At 43.8% G+C, this 19218-nt stretch overlaps 1 protein-coding gene across 7 annotated transcripts in view; it reads right to left on the bottom strand.

Annotated features, from left to right (window-relative positions):
* ahdc1 (AT hook, DNA binding motif, containing 1) overlaps positions 1–19218 on the bottom strand; it is a 281558-nt gene that overhangs the window by 21528 nt on the left and 240812 nt on the right. For 6 of the 7 annotated variants that reach the window (XM_059949179.1, XM_059949177.1, XM_059949178.1 and 3 more), the window contains one exon: positions 7846–11668. In XM_059949179.1, coding sequence (XP_059805162.1) covers positions 7872–11585 — 3714 coding nt within the window. In that variant the 5' untranslated portion in view covers positions 11586–11668 and the 3' untranslated portion in view covers positions 7846–7871. Of the gene's footprint in view, positions 1–1191; positions 1320–7845; positions 11669–19218 lie in introns of all 7 variants that reach the window. The other variant, XR_009507754.1, reaches the window with a different exon arrangement.

Raw genomic sequence — 19218 nt, 5'->3', positions numbered from 1 at the left:
ACATTATACTATGCAATTATTGAGTATGCCCACAGGAAAATGAATCTCAGGGTTGTACATAGTGACATATATGTAGTTTGATTATAAAATTTACTTTGAAGTTCAGAGGGCACAGATTTTTGAAAAACATTGAACAGTACAGCATAGTACAGGCCCTTTGGCCCATGACGTTGTGCCGATGTTTTAACCTACTCTAAGATCAATCTAACCCTTCCCTCCTACACATCTCTCCGTACTTCTATCCTTTACGTGCTCATCTAAGAGTCTACTAAATGTCCCAAATGAACCTGCCTCTACAACCACCCCTGCCAGCACGTTGCATGCACCCACCACTCTCTATAAAGAGCTTACCTCTGACATTCCCTCTACAATTTCCTCCAATCACTTTAAAATTATTCCCCCTCATGTTAGCCATTTCCATCCTGGGAAAATGTCTCTGACTGTGCATTCTATTCATACCTCTTGTACACTTCTATCGTCACCTCTTACCCTCCTTTGCGCCAAAGAGAAAAGCCCTACATCTTTCAACTTATCCTCATAAAACATGCTCTCTAATCCAGGCAGCATCCTGGTGAATCTCCTCTGCACCCTCTCTAAAGCTTCCACATCCTTCCTATAATGAAATGACCAGAAATGAACACAATACTCCACGCCTGGTCAAAGCAAAAGGTGGAGGGTACATGAACAAGATGCCAGCCAAACTGGTAGAGCTGGGCTTGATTACAATATTGATGCTGCCTGTAAGGAGTTTGTATGTTCTCCCCTTGACCATGTGGGTTTCCTCTGGCTGCTCCGGTTTCCTTCCACAGTCCAAGGACGTACCAGTGGTAGGTTAAAGTGTCCTCTGATTAAATTAGGGTTAAGTCGGTGGGTTACTCTGTGGTGTGGCTTGAAAAGCCAAAAGGACCTACTGCATACTGTAAACAGATAAATATTTAGATAGGTACATAGATAGGAAAGGTTTATTGAAACCTGTAGAATATTGAAAGGCTTTGATAGAGTTTACATGGAGAGTATGTTTCCTACATTGGAGAATCAAGGACCAAAGAATAGACATTGTGGTTAGCAGTGATGAGTCGGGCTGAACAGCCTTCTCTATGCATGACTTCACATAACAAGGCAGTGGGGCTTTGTCCAGCAGGTCAGCATGTATCAATGAAGAGGGAAAATCTGAGCCAAGGCCCCATATACCTGAAGAAAAGCATGATCATTTTGTACCCAATTTCTCCCACAATATGTCCGAGAGGCAAGAGACCACAATTGCTGGAATATGGGGATAAAATCAAATGGCTGGAGGAACTCAGAGGGTCGGACAGCATCTGCGGAGAAAAATGGATAGTCAATGTTTCAAGTCGAGTCCTTGTGTCACGACTGGGAATGTAAAGGGCAGAAAGAGGGTATAAAGAGGTGGGGGAGGAATGAGTCAGGAGTAAACAGTGGGTGATGGGCTGATGGAATTGGGAGGGCGAGGTAATAGGTGGAGACAGCAGCGGGCTGGAGATGTAGGGAACTGATGACAGAAAAGGGTGGTATAGGGAGGGTGAGAGGGTATATGGGAATGGTAAGGGGGGGCAGAAGACAGGGCACTCAGTCAGAGGAATTTTTCAGTGATGGACAAGTGAAATAAAGGATAATCTACAACCAAACAGCATGAAAATTGTATTCCTCAAACAGGATGGGTATTGTATTCCCAAATGGGATGGATATTGTATTCCCCAAATGGCATGGGTATTATATTCCCTAAACGGGATGGATATTGTATTCCCAAATGGGATGGGTATTGTATTCCCAAATGGGATGAGTATTGTATTCCCCAAACGGCATGGCTATTATATTCCCTAAATGGGATGGATATTGTATTCCCAAATGGAATGGATATGGTATTCCCAAACGGGATGGATATTGTATTCCCCAAACGGCATGGGTATTGTATTCCCCAAATGGCATGGGTATTATATTCCCTAAACAGGATGGGTATTGTATTCCCAAATGGGATGGGTATTGTATTCCCTAAACAGGATGGATATTGTATTCCCAAATGGGATGGGTATTGTATTCCCAAATGGGATGGATATCATATTCCCCAAATGGCATGGCTATTATATTCCCTAAATGGGATGGGTATTGTATTCCAAAACAGGATGGGTATTGTATTCCCAAATGGAATGGGTATTGTATTCCCAAACAGGATGGGTATTGTATTCCCAAACGGGATGGATATCGTATTCCCCAAGCGGCATGGGTATTGTATTCCCCAAACGGCATGGGTATTATAGTCCCTAAACGGGATGGGTATTGTATTCCCAAATGGGATGGGTATTGTATTCCCAAACGGGATGGATATTGTATTCCCCAAACGGCATGGGTATTGTATTCCCCAAATGGCATGGGTATTATATTCCCTAAACAGGATGGGTATTGTATTCCCAAATGGGATGGGTATTGTATTCCCTAAACAGGATGGATATTGTATTCCCAAATGGGATGGGTATTGTATTCCCAAATGGGATGGATATCATATTCCCCAAACGGCATGGCTATTATATTCCCTAAATGGGATGGGTATTGTATTCCCAAACAGGATGGATATTGTATTCCCAAATGGAATGGATATTGTATTCCCAAACAGGATGGGTATTGTATTCCCAAATGGGATGGATATCATATTCCCCAAACGGCATGGGTATTGTATTCCTCAAACGGCATGGGTATTATATTCCCTAAACGGGATGGGTATTGTATTCCCAAACAGGATGGGTATTGTATTCCCAAATGGGATGGATATTGTATTCCCCAAATGGCATGGGTATTATATTCCCTAAACGGGATGGATATTGTATTCCCAAATGGGATGGGTATTGTATTCCCTAAACAGGATGGATATTGTATTTCCAAATGGGATGGGTATTGTATTCCCAAATGGGATGATACTGTATTCCCAAATGGAATGAATACTGTATTCCCCAAACGGCATGGGTATTATATTCCCTAAACGGGATGGATATTGTATTCCCCAAATGGAATGTAGACTGTATTCCCAAAATTACATAGATATTGTATTCCCAAATGGGATGGATATCATATTCCCCAAACGGCATGGGTATTGTATTCCTCAAACGGCATGGGTATTATATTCCCTAAACGGGATGGGTATTGTATTCCCAAATGGGATGGATATTGTATTCCCCAAATGGCATGGGTATTATATTCCCTAAACGGGATGGATATTGTATTCCCAAATGGGATGGGTATTGTATTCCCTAAACAGGATGGATATTGTATTTCCAAATGGGATGGGTATTGTATTCCCAAATGGGATGATACTGTATTCCCAAATGGGATGATACTGTATTCCCAAATGGAATGAATATTGTATTCCCCAAACGGCATGGGTATTATATTCCCTAAACGGGATGGATATTGTATTCCCCAAATGGAATGTAGACTGTATTCCCAAAATTACATAGATATTGTATTCCCCAAATGGGATGGTTATTGTACTCCCCAAACCGGATGGATATTGTATCTCCAAATGACTTGGATATTGTACTTCCCAAATGGGATGGATATTGTATTCCCCAACCAGAATGGATAGTTCATTCCCCAAATGAAATGGATATTGTATTCCCGAAAGGGAATGTAGACTGTATTCCCCAAATGGCATGGATTTGTATTCTCCAAACAGAATGGATGTGCATTCCCCAAGTGGAATGGATACCATGTTCCCCAAATGGCATTCACATTGTATTCTCCATATGGGATGGATATTGTATTCCTCAAACAGAATTGATGTTACATTCCCTAAACGGCATGGATATAGCCTGTATTCGCCAAATGGCATCGATTTGTATTCTCCAAACAAAATGGATATTATATTCCCATACAGGATGGATTTCCCAAGTGGTATGAATGTTGTATTCCCCAAAGGGGATCAATATTTTAATGCCCAATTTCATGTAAACAATAGCCTTTTTGTTCCGTTCTCTCCTGATTTACTTATGTCTCTATCTCTTTCACACACACACACATCTTTCTATATTAAGGCCAATCTTTGCCCCCTGTTACCCATTGTTTTTCCCTCTCCCACCCAAACTTCTACCAGTCCTCTACCTCCACAAGTCAGGATCAGCATCTGGTTTATTAGCACAGACATGTCATAAAATTTGTCATTTTGTGGTAGCAGTACATAGTCATATATAAAATATTATAATAGTTTTTACATACAAATATAAAAAAAATAGATAAATAAATGAAGCAAACTGCTGAGGTGGCGTTCATGGGTTCGTGCCTGACTTAGCCGAATTTCTCCAGCAGTTGTGATAATGTTCTGTCAAATTTGTGATGACCACAACCACACTGTGTCATGCACCAGTTCATCCGCCTTTCTCAGATATCGCTCACTATTCAGAGAAGCGAATAAACACTATGGCAAAAGAGCCCAATACTTGTTCTCTGCTCCATTCCTGTCCCTCCTCCACTCAAGCTGAAGTCCTTCATTCTGCAGATCAAGACCTGGTTCATGAGATGAGCAGCAATGAGGTGGATGGCCTGATGTGTCCCCTGAAGAACCATGCCTTCCAAATTTAGACTCTGCTCCCCTGGTGAAAAGACTGTGACCATCCATATTCACTCTCACCTTAGCTTTTAAATACATTGCACTCAATGTCATTAAGACCAAAGAACTGATTGTGGTCTTCAGAAAGGGTAAGGCGAGGGAATACACAACAGTTCTCATAGTGTGAGCTGAAGTCGAAAGAGTGAGCAGTTTCAAGTTCCTGCGTGTCTCAATCCCTGAGGACCTACCCGTGGCCCAACATGTCGATGGAGCTACAAGGAAGGTATATATTCCACTAGGAGTTTGAGGAGGTTTGGTATGTCACCAAAGACACGCGCAAATTTCTACAGCTGTACCGTGGAGAGCATTCTAACTGGCTGTATTACCATCTGGCATGGGGGCAGGGGGCACAGCACAGGATCGATGTAAGCTGTGGAGAATTGTAAACCTAGTCAGCTCCATCATGGACACTAGCCTCCCCAGCATCTAGGTCACCTTCAAGGAGTGATGCCTCAAAAAGTCAGCATCCCATCATTAAGGGCCCCCCACATCCTGGACATGCCCTCTTCTCATTGCTACCATTAGGGAGAAGGTACAGAAGCCTGAAAGCACTCACTCAACGATTCAGGAACAGCTTCTTCCCCTCTGCCATCCAATTTTTTAATGAAGATTGAACCCATGAACACCACCTCACTTCTTTTCTCTTTTTGCCGTCTTACTTAATTTAACTTTTAAAATAAACATAAGCTTCTTACTGTAATTTTCCATTTTATTACAGTATTGCATTGTACTGCTGTCCCTTAACAACAAATGTCACACCATATGCCAGTAATATTAAACCTGATTGTGACACAGTGTCTCAACCTCACCTTTTCCAACAAAAATCACTCCAGTTTAGTCCTGATGATGGGTCTCAACCCAAAACATGAACAACTTCCCACCCCATTTTCTGCCTGACCTGCTTTGCACATGTGTGTGTGTGTGTGTGTGTTTTGCTCCAGATTTCTCACTTCTCAAGACTCCAACCTAGAGTTGCTCCATAATTCTAATTCACCAGCCCTGGCAACTTCCTCTCAGTTCTCTCTGTATTCTCTCTCTCTCTCTCTCTCTCTCTCTGCCTTGACATCTCCCCCATGTGTCATTTTCTTTTGTCTGTTTAATTTTATTTTCCAGAACTGTGGGTAGAGCAGATTTTCATGGGTTCGATTATAGGTATACACAATGTGGAATTTCAGTTCAAAAGTAAAACTGTTGAAAGATGATGATGACTTACTAAACCTGTTAAACTGGTGATGATCATCTGAATATCCAAAGGGTCCCCTCCTCTGATCCTTTTTTCACTTTCTCCTGTGGTCCACTCTCCTCTCCTAAGAGATTCCTTCATCTCTAGCCCTTGACCTGTCCCATTCACCTGCCTTCACCTATCACCTTTTAGCTAGCCTCCTTCCCCTTCCCCAACCTTCTTGTTCTGGCATCTTCCCCATTCCTTCCCAGTTCTGAAGAAGGATCTCAGCCCAAAACTTTGACAATCAATTCACTTCCATAGAAGCTGCCTGGCCTGCTGAGTGCATCCAGCGTTTTGTGTGTGTTGCTTTGGATTTCTAGCATCTGCAGACTTTGTCATGTTTATCCAGAGCCAAGAGAAGGCATAGTCTTCATCACCCAGGAGATAAGACAGTCCAACACCCTTCAACCTACAATCTATATAAACCTACACAACAATTAATCTAACCATTCCCTGCTACACAGCACATAACCCTCCATTTTTCTTACAACCATGTTCCTAACTCAAAGTCTCTTAAATGACCCTGTTGTTTCTACTTCTAACACCACGCCCAGATATGCATCCTGGTATCTATCATTCTCTATGTAAAAAATTTACTTCAGACATCTCCTTTGAACTTTCTTCCACTCAGCTTGAACTGATGGCCTTTGGCATTGGTGATTGCTATCCTGGGAAAATAGTCCTGGCTGTTGACTCTGTCTACGCCTCTCTTAATCTTATAAACCTCACATCCTCTGTCATTCCAAAGGGCAAAGCCCAAGCTTGCTCAACCTTCCCTCAAAGGACAAAAGAGATAGGGTAACAAATAATTGAAAAAATAGGTTGGTTAGTTCTCCGTTGGGATGTGGCAGTGATAGCTGCTCAAACTGACAACTTCCTTTGACACAGAGCTCTGTAAGCATGTTCCTCTTACCCATCAGAGGATTCACACGTTAACCAGAAAGTAAAACAGTTCTTAAACATTTTGAATATTTTACATTGAATTATAAACATTAGCCCATAATACATCACATCGCCATAGAGCACACAGCACAGGAATAGGCCCTTCAGCCCATCTACTTCACACTGAACTGCTATTGAACCTAGTACCATTGTCCTACACCAGGACCATAGACCCCCCCAAACCCCTCCCATCCATGTACTTATCCAAACTTCTCTTGAACTTTGCAATGGAACCTACATCCACCCCTTCCGCTGGCAGCTCATTCCACACTCTCACCACCCTCTGAATGAAGAAGCTCCCCCTCAATTTCCCTTGAATATTTCACCTTTCACCCTGAATCCATGACCTCTAGCTGTAGTAGTCCCACCCAACCTCAGTGGAAAAGCCTGCTTGCATTTGCCCTATCTATACCCCTCATAATTTTGATACCTCTATCAAATCTCCCCTCATTCTCTGATATTCCAGGAGGAAAGTCATTAAAACCATAAGACATAGGAGCAGGATTAGGCCATTCAGCCCATTGGGTCTGCTTTGCCATTCCATCATGGCTGATTTATTATCCCTCTCAACCCCATTCTCCTGCCTTCACTCCATAATCTTTGACACCCTTACCAACCAAGGACCCAAAAGCTCCACTTTAAGTATACCCAATGGGTTGGCCTCCACAGTCACCTGTGGCAATGAATTCCACAGAATTCCACAGATTCATCATCCTCTGGCTAAAGAAATTCCTCCTCTAAAGGGATGTGCTTGTATTCTGACTCTGTGCCCTCTAGTCCTAGACTCCACCACTGCAGGAGACTCAGCACACCCACTCTACCCCTCTAAGGAGTTTTGATAAGTTCACTCCTCATTCTCTTCAATGGCAGTGTACAGGCCCAGTCCTAACCAACTGAGGGTCCTCAAGTCCCAGCAAGAATCTTTCTAAATGCTCTCTGTACATACATTCCCATCATGCACAATCAGGGTGGTACCCAGGAACAAACGTTGCAGTTCATCATGAGAATATTTCAGTTACCACAAACCCCAACTGGAGGAGATGAATTAAGAGCAGAGCCTTACCTAATTGCACCAAATTCCTTGCACCGTCACTGTGAAGCACTTCCCGCATACAGCTCGTCTTGATTTTGGTCCATCAATAAGCCCATGGGTGTCGGTCTACGATTCCCCTGTTTGTCAGTGTAGTTACTGTCCACGTGTATAGAAGAATCACTTGACGCTGGCGAGGTGTTGGCTGTGGTCATTGACGCGCTGGCATAAGGGGAACCGCCGTAATCCATGGCCAGCTTCTGTGCTTGTTGCTCAATTTGTGCTGCTGTGTTTAGGGGGATTATTTGGGGTCTGGAACTTGATATATTATTTCTGCGCTGTATCCCAAACAAAGACAGTTCAGCTTCCCTTTTGTTCTCATCCAGCGAGGCGTAAGGACCAGAATTCTGCAAATACCTAGCGTTTGTTTCCAGAACAGCGGCGTTGTCAGCGTCAAACTGGAGTTGTGGAGCCAGCAAATCTCGGCTGGCGGCCGCGGCGCTCTGGGAAATGTCCGCGCTGTTTTCCAAAGCATCGTAAAAAGCTCGATGTTTCTTTCCTTCAGTTGACTCCAGGCTGCCTGCATATCCCGGGGCTTGCAGAGGGAACAGCTCTCGGTTATTGGGCAGGATTCGGTCGTGCTCCTGGCTGATGGAGTGCTGCAGCGTCTGCACGGGGAGCTGTTCAGCGTCCACGGCCGGCTGCTTCAGGTCTGAATACATGGAGACTGTCTCCTGAATGTCACCACCAGCAAACCTCGCCGGGAAAGTTTCATCGGTCATTGGCCGAGTGCAGCTGGGGGAGTATAAACTGCAATACTCCTTCTGGTCGCTTTTTGGAACTTGGAAATTCTGGACATTTGAGAGAGTTGAGGGCAGAGAGTTATCCCCACCATACCCATAGTCTAAACCACAGTCCGGACTCTCGGAGAACGCAGGGCTTGCCCCTGGAATTTTCTGCAATAGCTTTGATTTGCGGAGAGGCTGTTCTTTCTTATTTGAAGCAGATGGGCTTCTGATGTTCCTCATCTGTCTCGGAGCTGAGGTCTTCCTGGGAAGGAAAGGCGGGGACGCTGGGAAAAGTGAGTGAGGAGGGCTGGACATGTCAACTCGCTTCCGCCTGCCGTACAGGGCTCTCGAATCACCGGGGAAAGGTACGTGATGGTTCCACAGGCGCTTGGAACCCACCTTTGGTCCAGCCCTCTCAACGGGAATGGTCTCATCCCAGTCCATCATCAACTTCTCCAGGCTCGACAGGCTGGACTTCTCCTCACTCGCCACGTTGCCACAAATATTCCCACCTCCTTCGGAATTCCCAAAAGCCGCGTTAAAGTGAGACGACGATTCCGTGAGCGTCTCCGGGAACGACCTTAGCTTGGCTTTCTGGGGTGTGTAGTTCGAGATGTCCAAAATGTCCTTTGCCTCATTCAAACTGTTATAGTCTAACACTGGAGCGTAATGGTGGTTGAAGTGTGCCATGTTGCCATCACAGAGATTAAAGCCAGATTTGCCGCTCATCTGAAGCCCTCTGAAGAACGCCATCCTGCTATCAGTCGACAACTGGGGCGAGTTAAAGTACTTCTGAGAGGGGAGATCCATCGAGCAGGCTGCGTCGGACTGACTCTCAGAGCTTAAGGGGGCTTGTAAGGACATTGGACTGCGGGGGTCTGGTCTGAAAGAATTAAACGGAGAAGCCGCATTAAAGTGTGACTTCGAGCCAACGCTGTGTGGATTGTACGCATCAGCAGAGGCGGGTTGGGAAGTGTTATTGCTTCCGTCGTAGCCGAACGTGCAATCTCTGGTGCCAAGAAAGTCCAGGCCAGAAAGTTCTCTGGGCTGTTGTAGTGCATCCGAATTAGCGAAACTTTGGGCTTTCACTTTGTAATTACCGTAATGTCCGTAGTTATCCGGAGTCTGCTGGCACGAGAGGCCAGCGTTCCTGGTGAGGGTAGCCTGAGAAGCGCCTCTTTGGAAAGTTTCTGACTCCGAGGAGTGGTAGGAGGAGCCATAGTCCACACTGTCAGAGTTATCCGCAAGCATCTGCGGGTACGCCTGCCCCGTCTGGTTCGTGTGCTGCTGGGCGCCAGTGCAATTGGGGGAGTTGGTTTTCTCGAAGCCTTCTTGGAAATGGGTTAAGTGCCTCGACGGCGGCGTCGAACTACTGACCCCGTAGCCTCCTGTTATATTACACGATTCTTGCCCGGCTTGCGAAAACGACAAGTCCATCAAGTCAGAGGAGTCGTCCGAGTCGAGGAGAGAGCGGAAGTAGCCAGCGATGCAACCGGGGCTTTGTTGGGCGACGCTGCTTTGGTTAGAAGAGAGACGACCCATTAAGTAGCCATTCCTGGACATGGACCGCGAATCCCAAATGGCATTGGGAAATGATTGAGTGGACATTCCCGGGTAGGACGGGTACAGCCCATTCCTGATTTGTTTGGAAGGGTAACCTTGACCTGTGGCCCAACAATTCTCATTCTGTCTCGCCCACTCAGAGTTCTCAGCACTGACGTTCTGGAACATGTTGTGTTCTGGGAACGGAACTGCCCGTTTGTACGGTTTTCGCCTTTGCACTGGTTTCTCTTTCATTTCAGTGCCCCATTTGCATTTCCTTGCGTACAACTTGGTTTCGCCCAGGAAGATCCGCTTTCGCTTTCCAATGCCCTCAAAGAAATCACTGAAGGTAGAAGAAGACTCTGCGAACTGCCCGAGTTGCCGGCCCCGCGAGATGCCCGCCTTACCGCCCCTCCTCCGCGTCCCTGCCAACGTCCGGTAGAACTGCGACATGTCTTGGTGAATGGATGCCGATCTCTGAAAGGATCCAGGGTCACTGGGAGACCAACACCTGGGCGGTGAGCATCTGCCCAAGATCAAACTCTGTTTGGTCAAGAAGGCTAACTTGGACAAAACATCTACATAGTCTGTGGTGCTGTCGTTCGACCCAGCAATGTAGGTAGGCTGCGGCGGAGAAAGCTTGTGATGCCTGGGCTTTCTTTTGACATGGTTGGTAGGTTCAGTGCTGCCTTCGGGTAGCACCTTCCGTGGCCGACCTCGTTTCCTTTTAATGACGACGGGCACATCCCCGGCAGGAAGCATCGTCATCTTGTTTCTCCTGCCCTTCTTCACTGTTGGTATTGTGGCCACGTTTTGCTCCGGCATCGTAATGTACTGCATCTTGACTCCTGAACTCAAATTGTTGTGTGTTAGAAGCTTTTGGCACAGTTTTGTTTTTTTCTCGGCTTGTATCAGGTATTTCTGAATATTAATCTTTGTTATTTTAACTAACATTTTACGACTTCCTTTGTACTTATATTTTGGATTTTTATTGAAAATTGTCCTTTTTAGCGGCAACTGAGAGGCAGCTCCATAGTCCTGGCAAACTACTGTTGACGCTGAAGGGATCGACGCACTCTTGCAGTACTTTTCAAACTCAAGCTGCTCCAGGCTGCTCTCTCGATTGTACTGGACCATCGTCTTTTTCCTCAGCGCGTACTTTTTACATGTCGTCTCGGCCAAAAGGAGCCCCGCGTTTAGCTCGCTCTCGCTCTGGCTGTGTTTGAGAATACCAGCTTTGGAACCTTCGCAGTTGACGTGGTGCCTGTGCTCCGGCACCGTGTACAACGAGGACATGTTGCCGAAGAAGCTGTTGTTGTTGGGGACCACAGATGAGATCAGCGCTTCGATTTTGGAGCCCGTATTGGCGGAGTCAAACTTGCCAAATTCAACATGCCTGCGTTCACAATGGTCTGTGCCCTCCTTCCTTTGTGACCTATCCATTGCTTGTCCTCTGTTTGCCGTCTCAGAGTTAGATGTTACATGTGGGCTCTCCGCTGGGCTTCTAACACTGCTAGCAAGCACAACTGAAGAAAAGAAACTATACTGTAATCTTGGCTTTTCATTCTTTGTTACTTTGCTTCCATTAGTTTGTGAGGTGTTGGAGTCAACCTTAAGTGCATCACAACTCAGTTTGAGGCCATTATTCTGCATGTCATTAGACAAGAGATTTAAGTCTTTCATGATATCTCTTAAGGTTACTACAGGGTACATATTATTTTTGCCATATTTGCTTTTCAGCAATGCCACTATGCTGTTAATCTTTCTTTTCCCAGTTCCCAATGAAGCATTTGGAAAACTTCTATGGAGTGTTTCCTTTGCAACTTCACTTTGTTCTGCTTTATCAGTGCTGGTTTGGTCTGACCTTATGTCTGACTTGTTAAAACAGCTTTCTGTTTTCCTAGTCTCACAAATACCAACTGAATCCATTTGAATCACAGTATCTGGTTGATTATAAGTGTGTGCATTTGAACACTGACCATCTTTTACCTCTAGAGACCCAATGGGTAAAGGAACACCTTCAGTTTCTTCTGAGCCATTACAAGGTTCCTTAGAAGCGGACATTGTTATTAAGGCTGGGGTGTGTGTTCTCCTTTAGTACTCTTTGAATGTTAATGTTAGCGGCATTGGAAAAGGTGTTGGGTTGTGAACTTCTACAGTTTATGGAAGCACCTATGGTTAAAACAAATTTAAAAAAAAATAAAAACCACGCTGGTTTATTTTAAACTGCCTACACATGAACCTGTTGTTTATACACAGAAGACTATGAAATGTGGTAGATTATAGTGGTATATATACATGTAATCGGAGAAGGAGAAAATATTTAGTCAGATTAGCCAAGATAAGAGCACATAGCTACATTTTAAACTAAACCATTCAGTTGTTCTACTCAATTTAAGGTTCAAATCTTGGAATTAATTAATTTATTAGTGTTAGGAGAAGTATAATAAGTTTGATCCAATGCTTTAGTTGCTATATCAAACTAACCCCCGGTGTTAATTTGATGTGATTGAGATTTATATGAAAACTTTAATTTAGTAGAACAATTTTAAATAACGTATGAAGATTATCTACTTCAGGCATAGTAATGCTTCCTCTCCAAATGATTGTCTCCACTTCATAGCAAGGATTCTGCCAATAGGGATGTTTTTAAGTTTTCCCTTTTGTAGAACAAATTAATATTCTCATTAAAGGGCTATAACTTACTCCACTAATGCAGCGTATAACATGAACATATTTACCCAAATGTTTTAGGGAGAGTTAGCCAGCCAGAGATTTAAAAACATTTACAATGTAGGTCATTTGTTAAGGAGACTATTATTCAAAGAAACATTACAATGCCTGTTCCCTTCATTTCAAGTCTCTTTTACAAACAATGGTTAACTAAAGGATTCCTATCGAAGGTGGTTAGAGCTTCTGAGGTTCATCAGGAACATGATTACATCTAGCCAAATATTGGGAATGGGAGGTATAGCTTTGAAATCTTCTGTGCACAGTGATAATAGAAGCTGAGAAAAATTCATTCAGCCAGGTGTGCCACAGCAGAGTTCTAAAAACCACCCAGCCTTCTGCACAGTGTGCTCAGGGTCCTCACTTATACTCCTGGATACCAACAGCTGCATGATCTCAGAGCTACAAACTCCCCCGGTGCTTCTATGAAAACTTTTCCATGTTGAACTCTCAGCCTCAAACAGTTCCTCACCGGTGCCCACCAGGGAAAAGTGGGGGCTAGACTTCCTGTTCTCTTGAAAGGGAGCAAGTAGAAGTGCTATAAAAATAAAGTCTAGCTTTAGGCATTTGCTTTTTGTCGTCTTTACTTCAGTGCTCTCATATTTTGGGAACTGGTTCCTTCCTTCCTTATAGTGACCCAGGAGGTGGCTATTTGGCCCAACAGGTCCATCCCGGCTCCCAGACTAGCAATCCCATCAGTCATCAGCCTCCCTGCTTTTCTCTTGTCAACTTTCTGAGGAAGAGACCTGTCTTTGAACATTAGTTCTAAGCAGATGTCCTCTCTCTCTTAAAATGCTGGCCACCACACCTTGCTTCTTGATAACGTTAATGCCAATTGGAAGGCAATTTAAAGAGCCTCAAATTACAAATTTCTAATTCACATGTTCAGCCTTACCCCTCTACAGAGAACATATAATAGTACAGCATAGTACTCAGCCCACGATGCTGTGCTAACTTAGATAAAACTATTCCACCATCAATCTAACCTGGGATCCAACAGTTTACAGTAGGGGTCCATGACAGAAAAAAGTTGGGAACCCCTTTTCTAAGGGATGTTCTTGTATTCTGAGGCTGTGCCCTCCGGTCCAAGACTGCTGCATTGTGTGATTGAAATTAACCCTTCCCCAATATAAGATCTTAACTCTGGGTCCCACCTTACCTTTTCCCATGACTAACTTAAAACATACTCATTTGTACTCATTGTCCACCAAACTCCCTTCAAAGGGTGGTGAAAAACACCTCTGAAGGCACATGTAAAACAGATTCCCAACAATGGAGGGGGGAATGTGGGATTGAGATCACAGTCTGATCAATCACACTCAATGACGGGTGGGCAGGTAGTAGAAAAGCACCAACTCCTGTTTTAACACAGGTTAGTTGTCGTAAAACTAATAAAATTAACTCAAAGCTTGATCTAATCCTTCACGTCTTACACAGCTCATAACTCTCCATTTCTCTTACACCCATGTGTCTAAGAGCCTTTTACATGTCCCCATTGTTACGCTTAACAGAGGGTGCCCATCTATCAGCTATCACAGATGATACAATAGCTACCCTCTGTTAAACATAATTCAGAGAGAGCAGCAGCAACTATTCAGAAGGTGAAGAAACTTTCTTGAATGGTGGACAGCATTTGAAATCAACAAAGAACAAGATGATGAACAGAAATGGAAGACAAAAGCGATGAGGCAGCTGAAATGAAGTCAGGTTCAGGGTCTAAACTTTGGACTCTAAAGGGCACAGAGTTATTCTAGAGAGCACATACTGGCCAGCCAAAGATAGTCCTGACTCAATATTACATTTACCACACTGTTGTGATTTGGGGATGCAACATCCTTCACGAAACAATATGAGTACTTCAACTTTACCAATCCTGATCCTAACTCTAGCAAGTCTCTTCTTCAACATACACAAAATGCTGGAACAACTCAGTGGGTCAGGCAGCATCTATGGTGGGAAATAATCAGTTGCCATTTTGGGCTGACACCCTTCATCAGGACTGGAAAGGGGGGGTGGGAATGAAGTCAAAATAAGAAGGTGGGGGGGAGGGGACTCCGTATAGCTGGCAGGTGATTGGTGAGACCAGGTGAAGATGAAGGGAGAGGCGAGATTAAGTAAGAAGCTGGGAGTGAAAGAGGCAAAGGGCTGAAGAGTTGTTTATTCCCTTCCAAATGTGCTGCCTGATCTGCCAAGTTCCTCCAGTATTTTGTGTGCATTGCTCTGGATTTCCAGCATCTGCAGAATCTCTTGTGTTTGGCCTTTACTTCAACATATTTTGATTCTGTATCTCAGCCCAGCAATCTTTCTCAAGTAATGCCTCCAGTCTAGCACATTTGTGGTTATCCACAAATTTGAACACTTTTTCGAATGAGGCAATGGATCTAGGTTTGATGTATCTCATCGCTAAGATGATGAGGACCTGTAGCTCCAATGTCATCTAATAATTATGCCTAATTAAAACAGCTCAATGCCAGAGGGGATAGTTCTTACAGAGAAGACACTGTGTAAGTGAGAACTGTTGGGTTAATTCCTTGGATAGGGGCGGTGGGCAATACTCACTAGAGTTCTGAAGAAAGGGGAGACGGGTCTTTTGAAGATACTAGAGGGATTAACAGGGTAGATGATAGGAGACTGCAGAGTGCAAAATTAGTGACGTTATCCGAGGATGATCAGTTGGCCTGAGTTGAGAGACTGACAAATAATGTAGAACATTACAACACAGTATAAGCCCTTCAGTCTATGATATTGTGCCAACTTCTTAACCTACTCCAAGATCAAACTAACCCTTCCCTCCTACATAGCCGTCTATTTTTCCATCATCCACATGTCTATCTCTTAAGTGCCCTTAATGTATTTGCCTCTACCACCACCCTGGAAGTGCATTCCACACATCAATGGAATGGCAGAGCAGACTTGATGGGCCAGGTGGCCTAATTCTGCTCCTATGTCTTGTGGTGTACCAGGGAACTCTCTGTTTGTATTAAAGCCCTGAGATTTGGCACATCTCAGCTTTAAGGCCTCAGTGCAGGAGGCAGATCTCCAGTTGTCACCAGGAATGTTAGCCTGGATTCATGGCTCCCATCTCTGGTACCAGAACCATCTGACACACAGGTAGGGTTGTGTGTGTGTGTGTGTGTGTGTGTGTGTGTGTGTGTGTGTGTGTGTGTGTGTGTGTGTGTGTGTGTGTGTGTGTGTGTGTGTGTGTGTGTGTGTGTGTGTGTGTGTGTGTGAGTGTGTGAGTGTGTGAGAGTGTGTGTGTGTGTGTGAGTGTGTGAGAGTGTGTGAGTGTGTGTGTGTGTGTGTGTGTGTGTGTGTGTGAGAGAGAGAGAGAGAGAGAGAGAGAGAGAGTGACCAACTGAGCCACAAGCTGACAAAATCAACAAGGTGAGAGGTTTTTCAAAAAAATTCTTCACTACAGGGAGCACGGAAGCTGATGTGGCAGATGTAAAACTGTCCTTTTAGGAAGCTTATACAACACACAGGCAGAGGAGATTCATAAACCTTTCACTGGATCTAAGCTTTTATGCTTTAAAGCAAAAATTGAAAGAGACAAAGACACAAAGGACAAGGTAACAGACCAAAAATATGTGAAGGAGACCTGAAGTGAAGGACAAACCATCTTATTCTCTGCAACCACCTTGATAATTTATTGCAAATAAATTGCATTATAATTAGAACAATTAAATATTAAATTAAGAACAATATTTCTCATATCTAGAATATTTAGATCTAAGTAGTTCAAAAATATTTAATTCCGCTTTATAAAACTATAACAAGGGAAATGATTCTTTAGTATAATACATTAATTTATTTTAGGACTGTGAAAATCATTTGATCTCTCTGGTGACTGAGTGTTAAGATGTGGTTATGTGCATTCTCCTTGAGCTTCATTGCCAGTAAAATGTAGCAGCTGTGTTCGTTGGAAGCCCATCCCCAGGGCGTGCTATCCCACGGAGTGTGGTGCATCTTCTAGTGTCCAGTTTCTCTGTGATGTCAGCCCCCTTTACTCGGGGGCAGAGAATAGTCTGAATTGACTGAAATGTAAACCCCCTCCAGTGCTATTGTTTGTAAAAATCATCTCAGCCACAAGCTGTAAAAAAAACCCCTATATCAACACAAGGCAGATCTTCCCAGAAACTTCGAGGTAACTCATAAAAACTGTAATATCATAATGTAACAAAATGCTGAAGGAACTCAGCAGGTCAGGCATAAACTGTCAACATTTTGAGCCAAGACTCTTCATCAGGATTGAACCAACAAGGTTTTGTCCTGATAAAGGGTCTTGGCCAAAATGCCAACTGCTTATTCTTTTCCACAGGTGCTGCCTGACCTGCTGAGCTCCTGCTGCATTTTATGTGTGTTACTCTGGATTTCCAGCATCTGCAGAATCTCTTGTATTAGTAATACCACAGTTTGCACAGGGAAGAAAAAAAATAGAAATACTGGGACACAAAGCCACAGAGTGGGAGAACTTGTGGCAGTGCATTTGGGATAGGAATCCATATATCCCTAAAAGTGGGAATGCACCATTGAGGTAAGTGGGCCCATGAGCCTCATTGCCTGAAGCTGTGTAGACACCTCTCCATTCCATGACCTCATTGACAAAGGTGAAAGGAGCACTGGAGAAGGAATCACCGCAGCAATGGAACAAAAACATTGAAAACCTATCAAATGACATCTTGAGAAAGAAATATGAATGGAAATGCTTCTTTCAACCTTGTATCGTTTAACTTGGGATACATCATTTAACATGTTAACTTTAGATTCCTACCCTGCTGACTGGGAATTCCTTAATGTACCTACTTTTAAAGTTTACTTCAAAGGTATGTGATTTGAGACCATTGTCTGTGTCAGTTCATTCCTGGTGTTATCTGATCTCCTTGGGCTGCTACATCTTACAGGCACAGTTCAAACTGAAGGATGAAGTGCAGCACAATTTGATCATTGCTATTGAAAACAGCAGTAAGGATACTCAAACACTGGAACCTTTTAACACTTTCTGTTTCTGGGCCATTCAGTTGGAGCGAAGTTTAGGTGGCGTGTCAAACAAACAAAGAGGGTTAGATGTGAAAGTATTTATCAACTGGTTAAAGACTTTGCTTCCCTCACTTTCAGGTTTTTCTCCCCTCTCCTGAAAGCAGTAACTAATAATGTGAGATTGTCTGAATGCCAAAATGGGATGTTTTATTCCTCAGTGTTTACTTAAGACAAATATTTAAGCATGGGTGGAACCACAGCTCTGTTCTAATAGCCATGCTCTTAGGCAGAAGTGTGCATGATGTATTAATTGGTGTTGAGAGGAATCTAGCCTCTGTTCACACATAGTTTTAAATGTTAGTGGATTATGATAAAAATATCTGACTGACACTCCCCCCAAACTTTTGGTTTAAGGAAACTTTAACACTTCGAAAGATGGAAGTGTTAAAGTTTCCTTTAAGCAGAAGTTTGGGGGCAGCACAGTGGTGTAGTGGTTAGCACAGTGCTTTACAGCACAGGTGATCCAGGTTAAATTCCCGCCGCTGCCTGTAAGGAGTTTGTACGTTCTCCATGTGACCGCATGGGTTTCCTCTGGGTGCTCCGGTTTCGTCCCACAGTCCCAAAGGTGTACAAGTTGGTAGGTTAAATGTTCATTGCATATTGTCCCGTGATTAGGTTGGGTTTAAATCGAGGGGTTGCTGAGTGGTGCAGCTTGAAGGGCCAGAGGAGCCTACTCCATGCTGTATGTTAATAAATAAATATAAAAATCGGTCAGATATTCTTACCATAGCCAACACTGAACCAGGCTGTGTAAAAAGACCCAGAAGGAAGAGATTCATCCTTTCCTGCAATGCCTGTCAAATGCAGTGCTCAGAATTTGGCTGTGTTGACTTCACCCCAGTCCAGAAGATGAGGCATGCGCAACAGAGGATGAATGTCTACCACTCAGCCCTTTAGTATGGACTGGATCAGCACTACACCAGGTCCCTATTTACTGGGGTCTTAAATCTTTATTAAACGGAGTCTAAATGATGCTTATAAGGAAAATGGGGGTGTATCTTACTGTATTAATACACAATTTACAGAAGAATAAACCTTGGCTGCAGGCATTTGGAATGGGCTTGCCCAATCTGTTGAGTTTGCGAATACCTGTCACACAAGTTGCTGGGTGAATTGGAACTGCTGACTGAACTCATTAAAATGAACAATTACAGACTCTCTGGAGCAAGGGTCCATATACCCCTGATAACCTGGACCTAATGTTTTTGCTAGATGGCTTGCGTGAAATCAAAATTCAAAATGTTTAACTGGAATGAACAGAGTAAAATCTATTAGCATGTGCAGATTGGATCATTAGTGTTTGGAATAT

Source organism: Hypanus sabinus, chromosome 24, assembly GCF_030144855.1.
Source record: "Hypanus sabinus isolate sHypSab1 chromosome 24, sHypSab1.hap1, whole genome shotgun sequence".
NCBI lineage: Eukaryota > Metazoa > Chordata > Chondrichthyes > Myliobatiformes > Dasyatidae > Hypanus > Hypanus sabinus.
The sequence above is the reverse complement of the archived record's forward strand: the minus strand, read 5'-3'. Positions and strand labels throughout refer to the sequence as shown.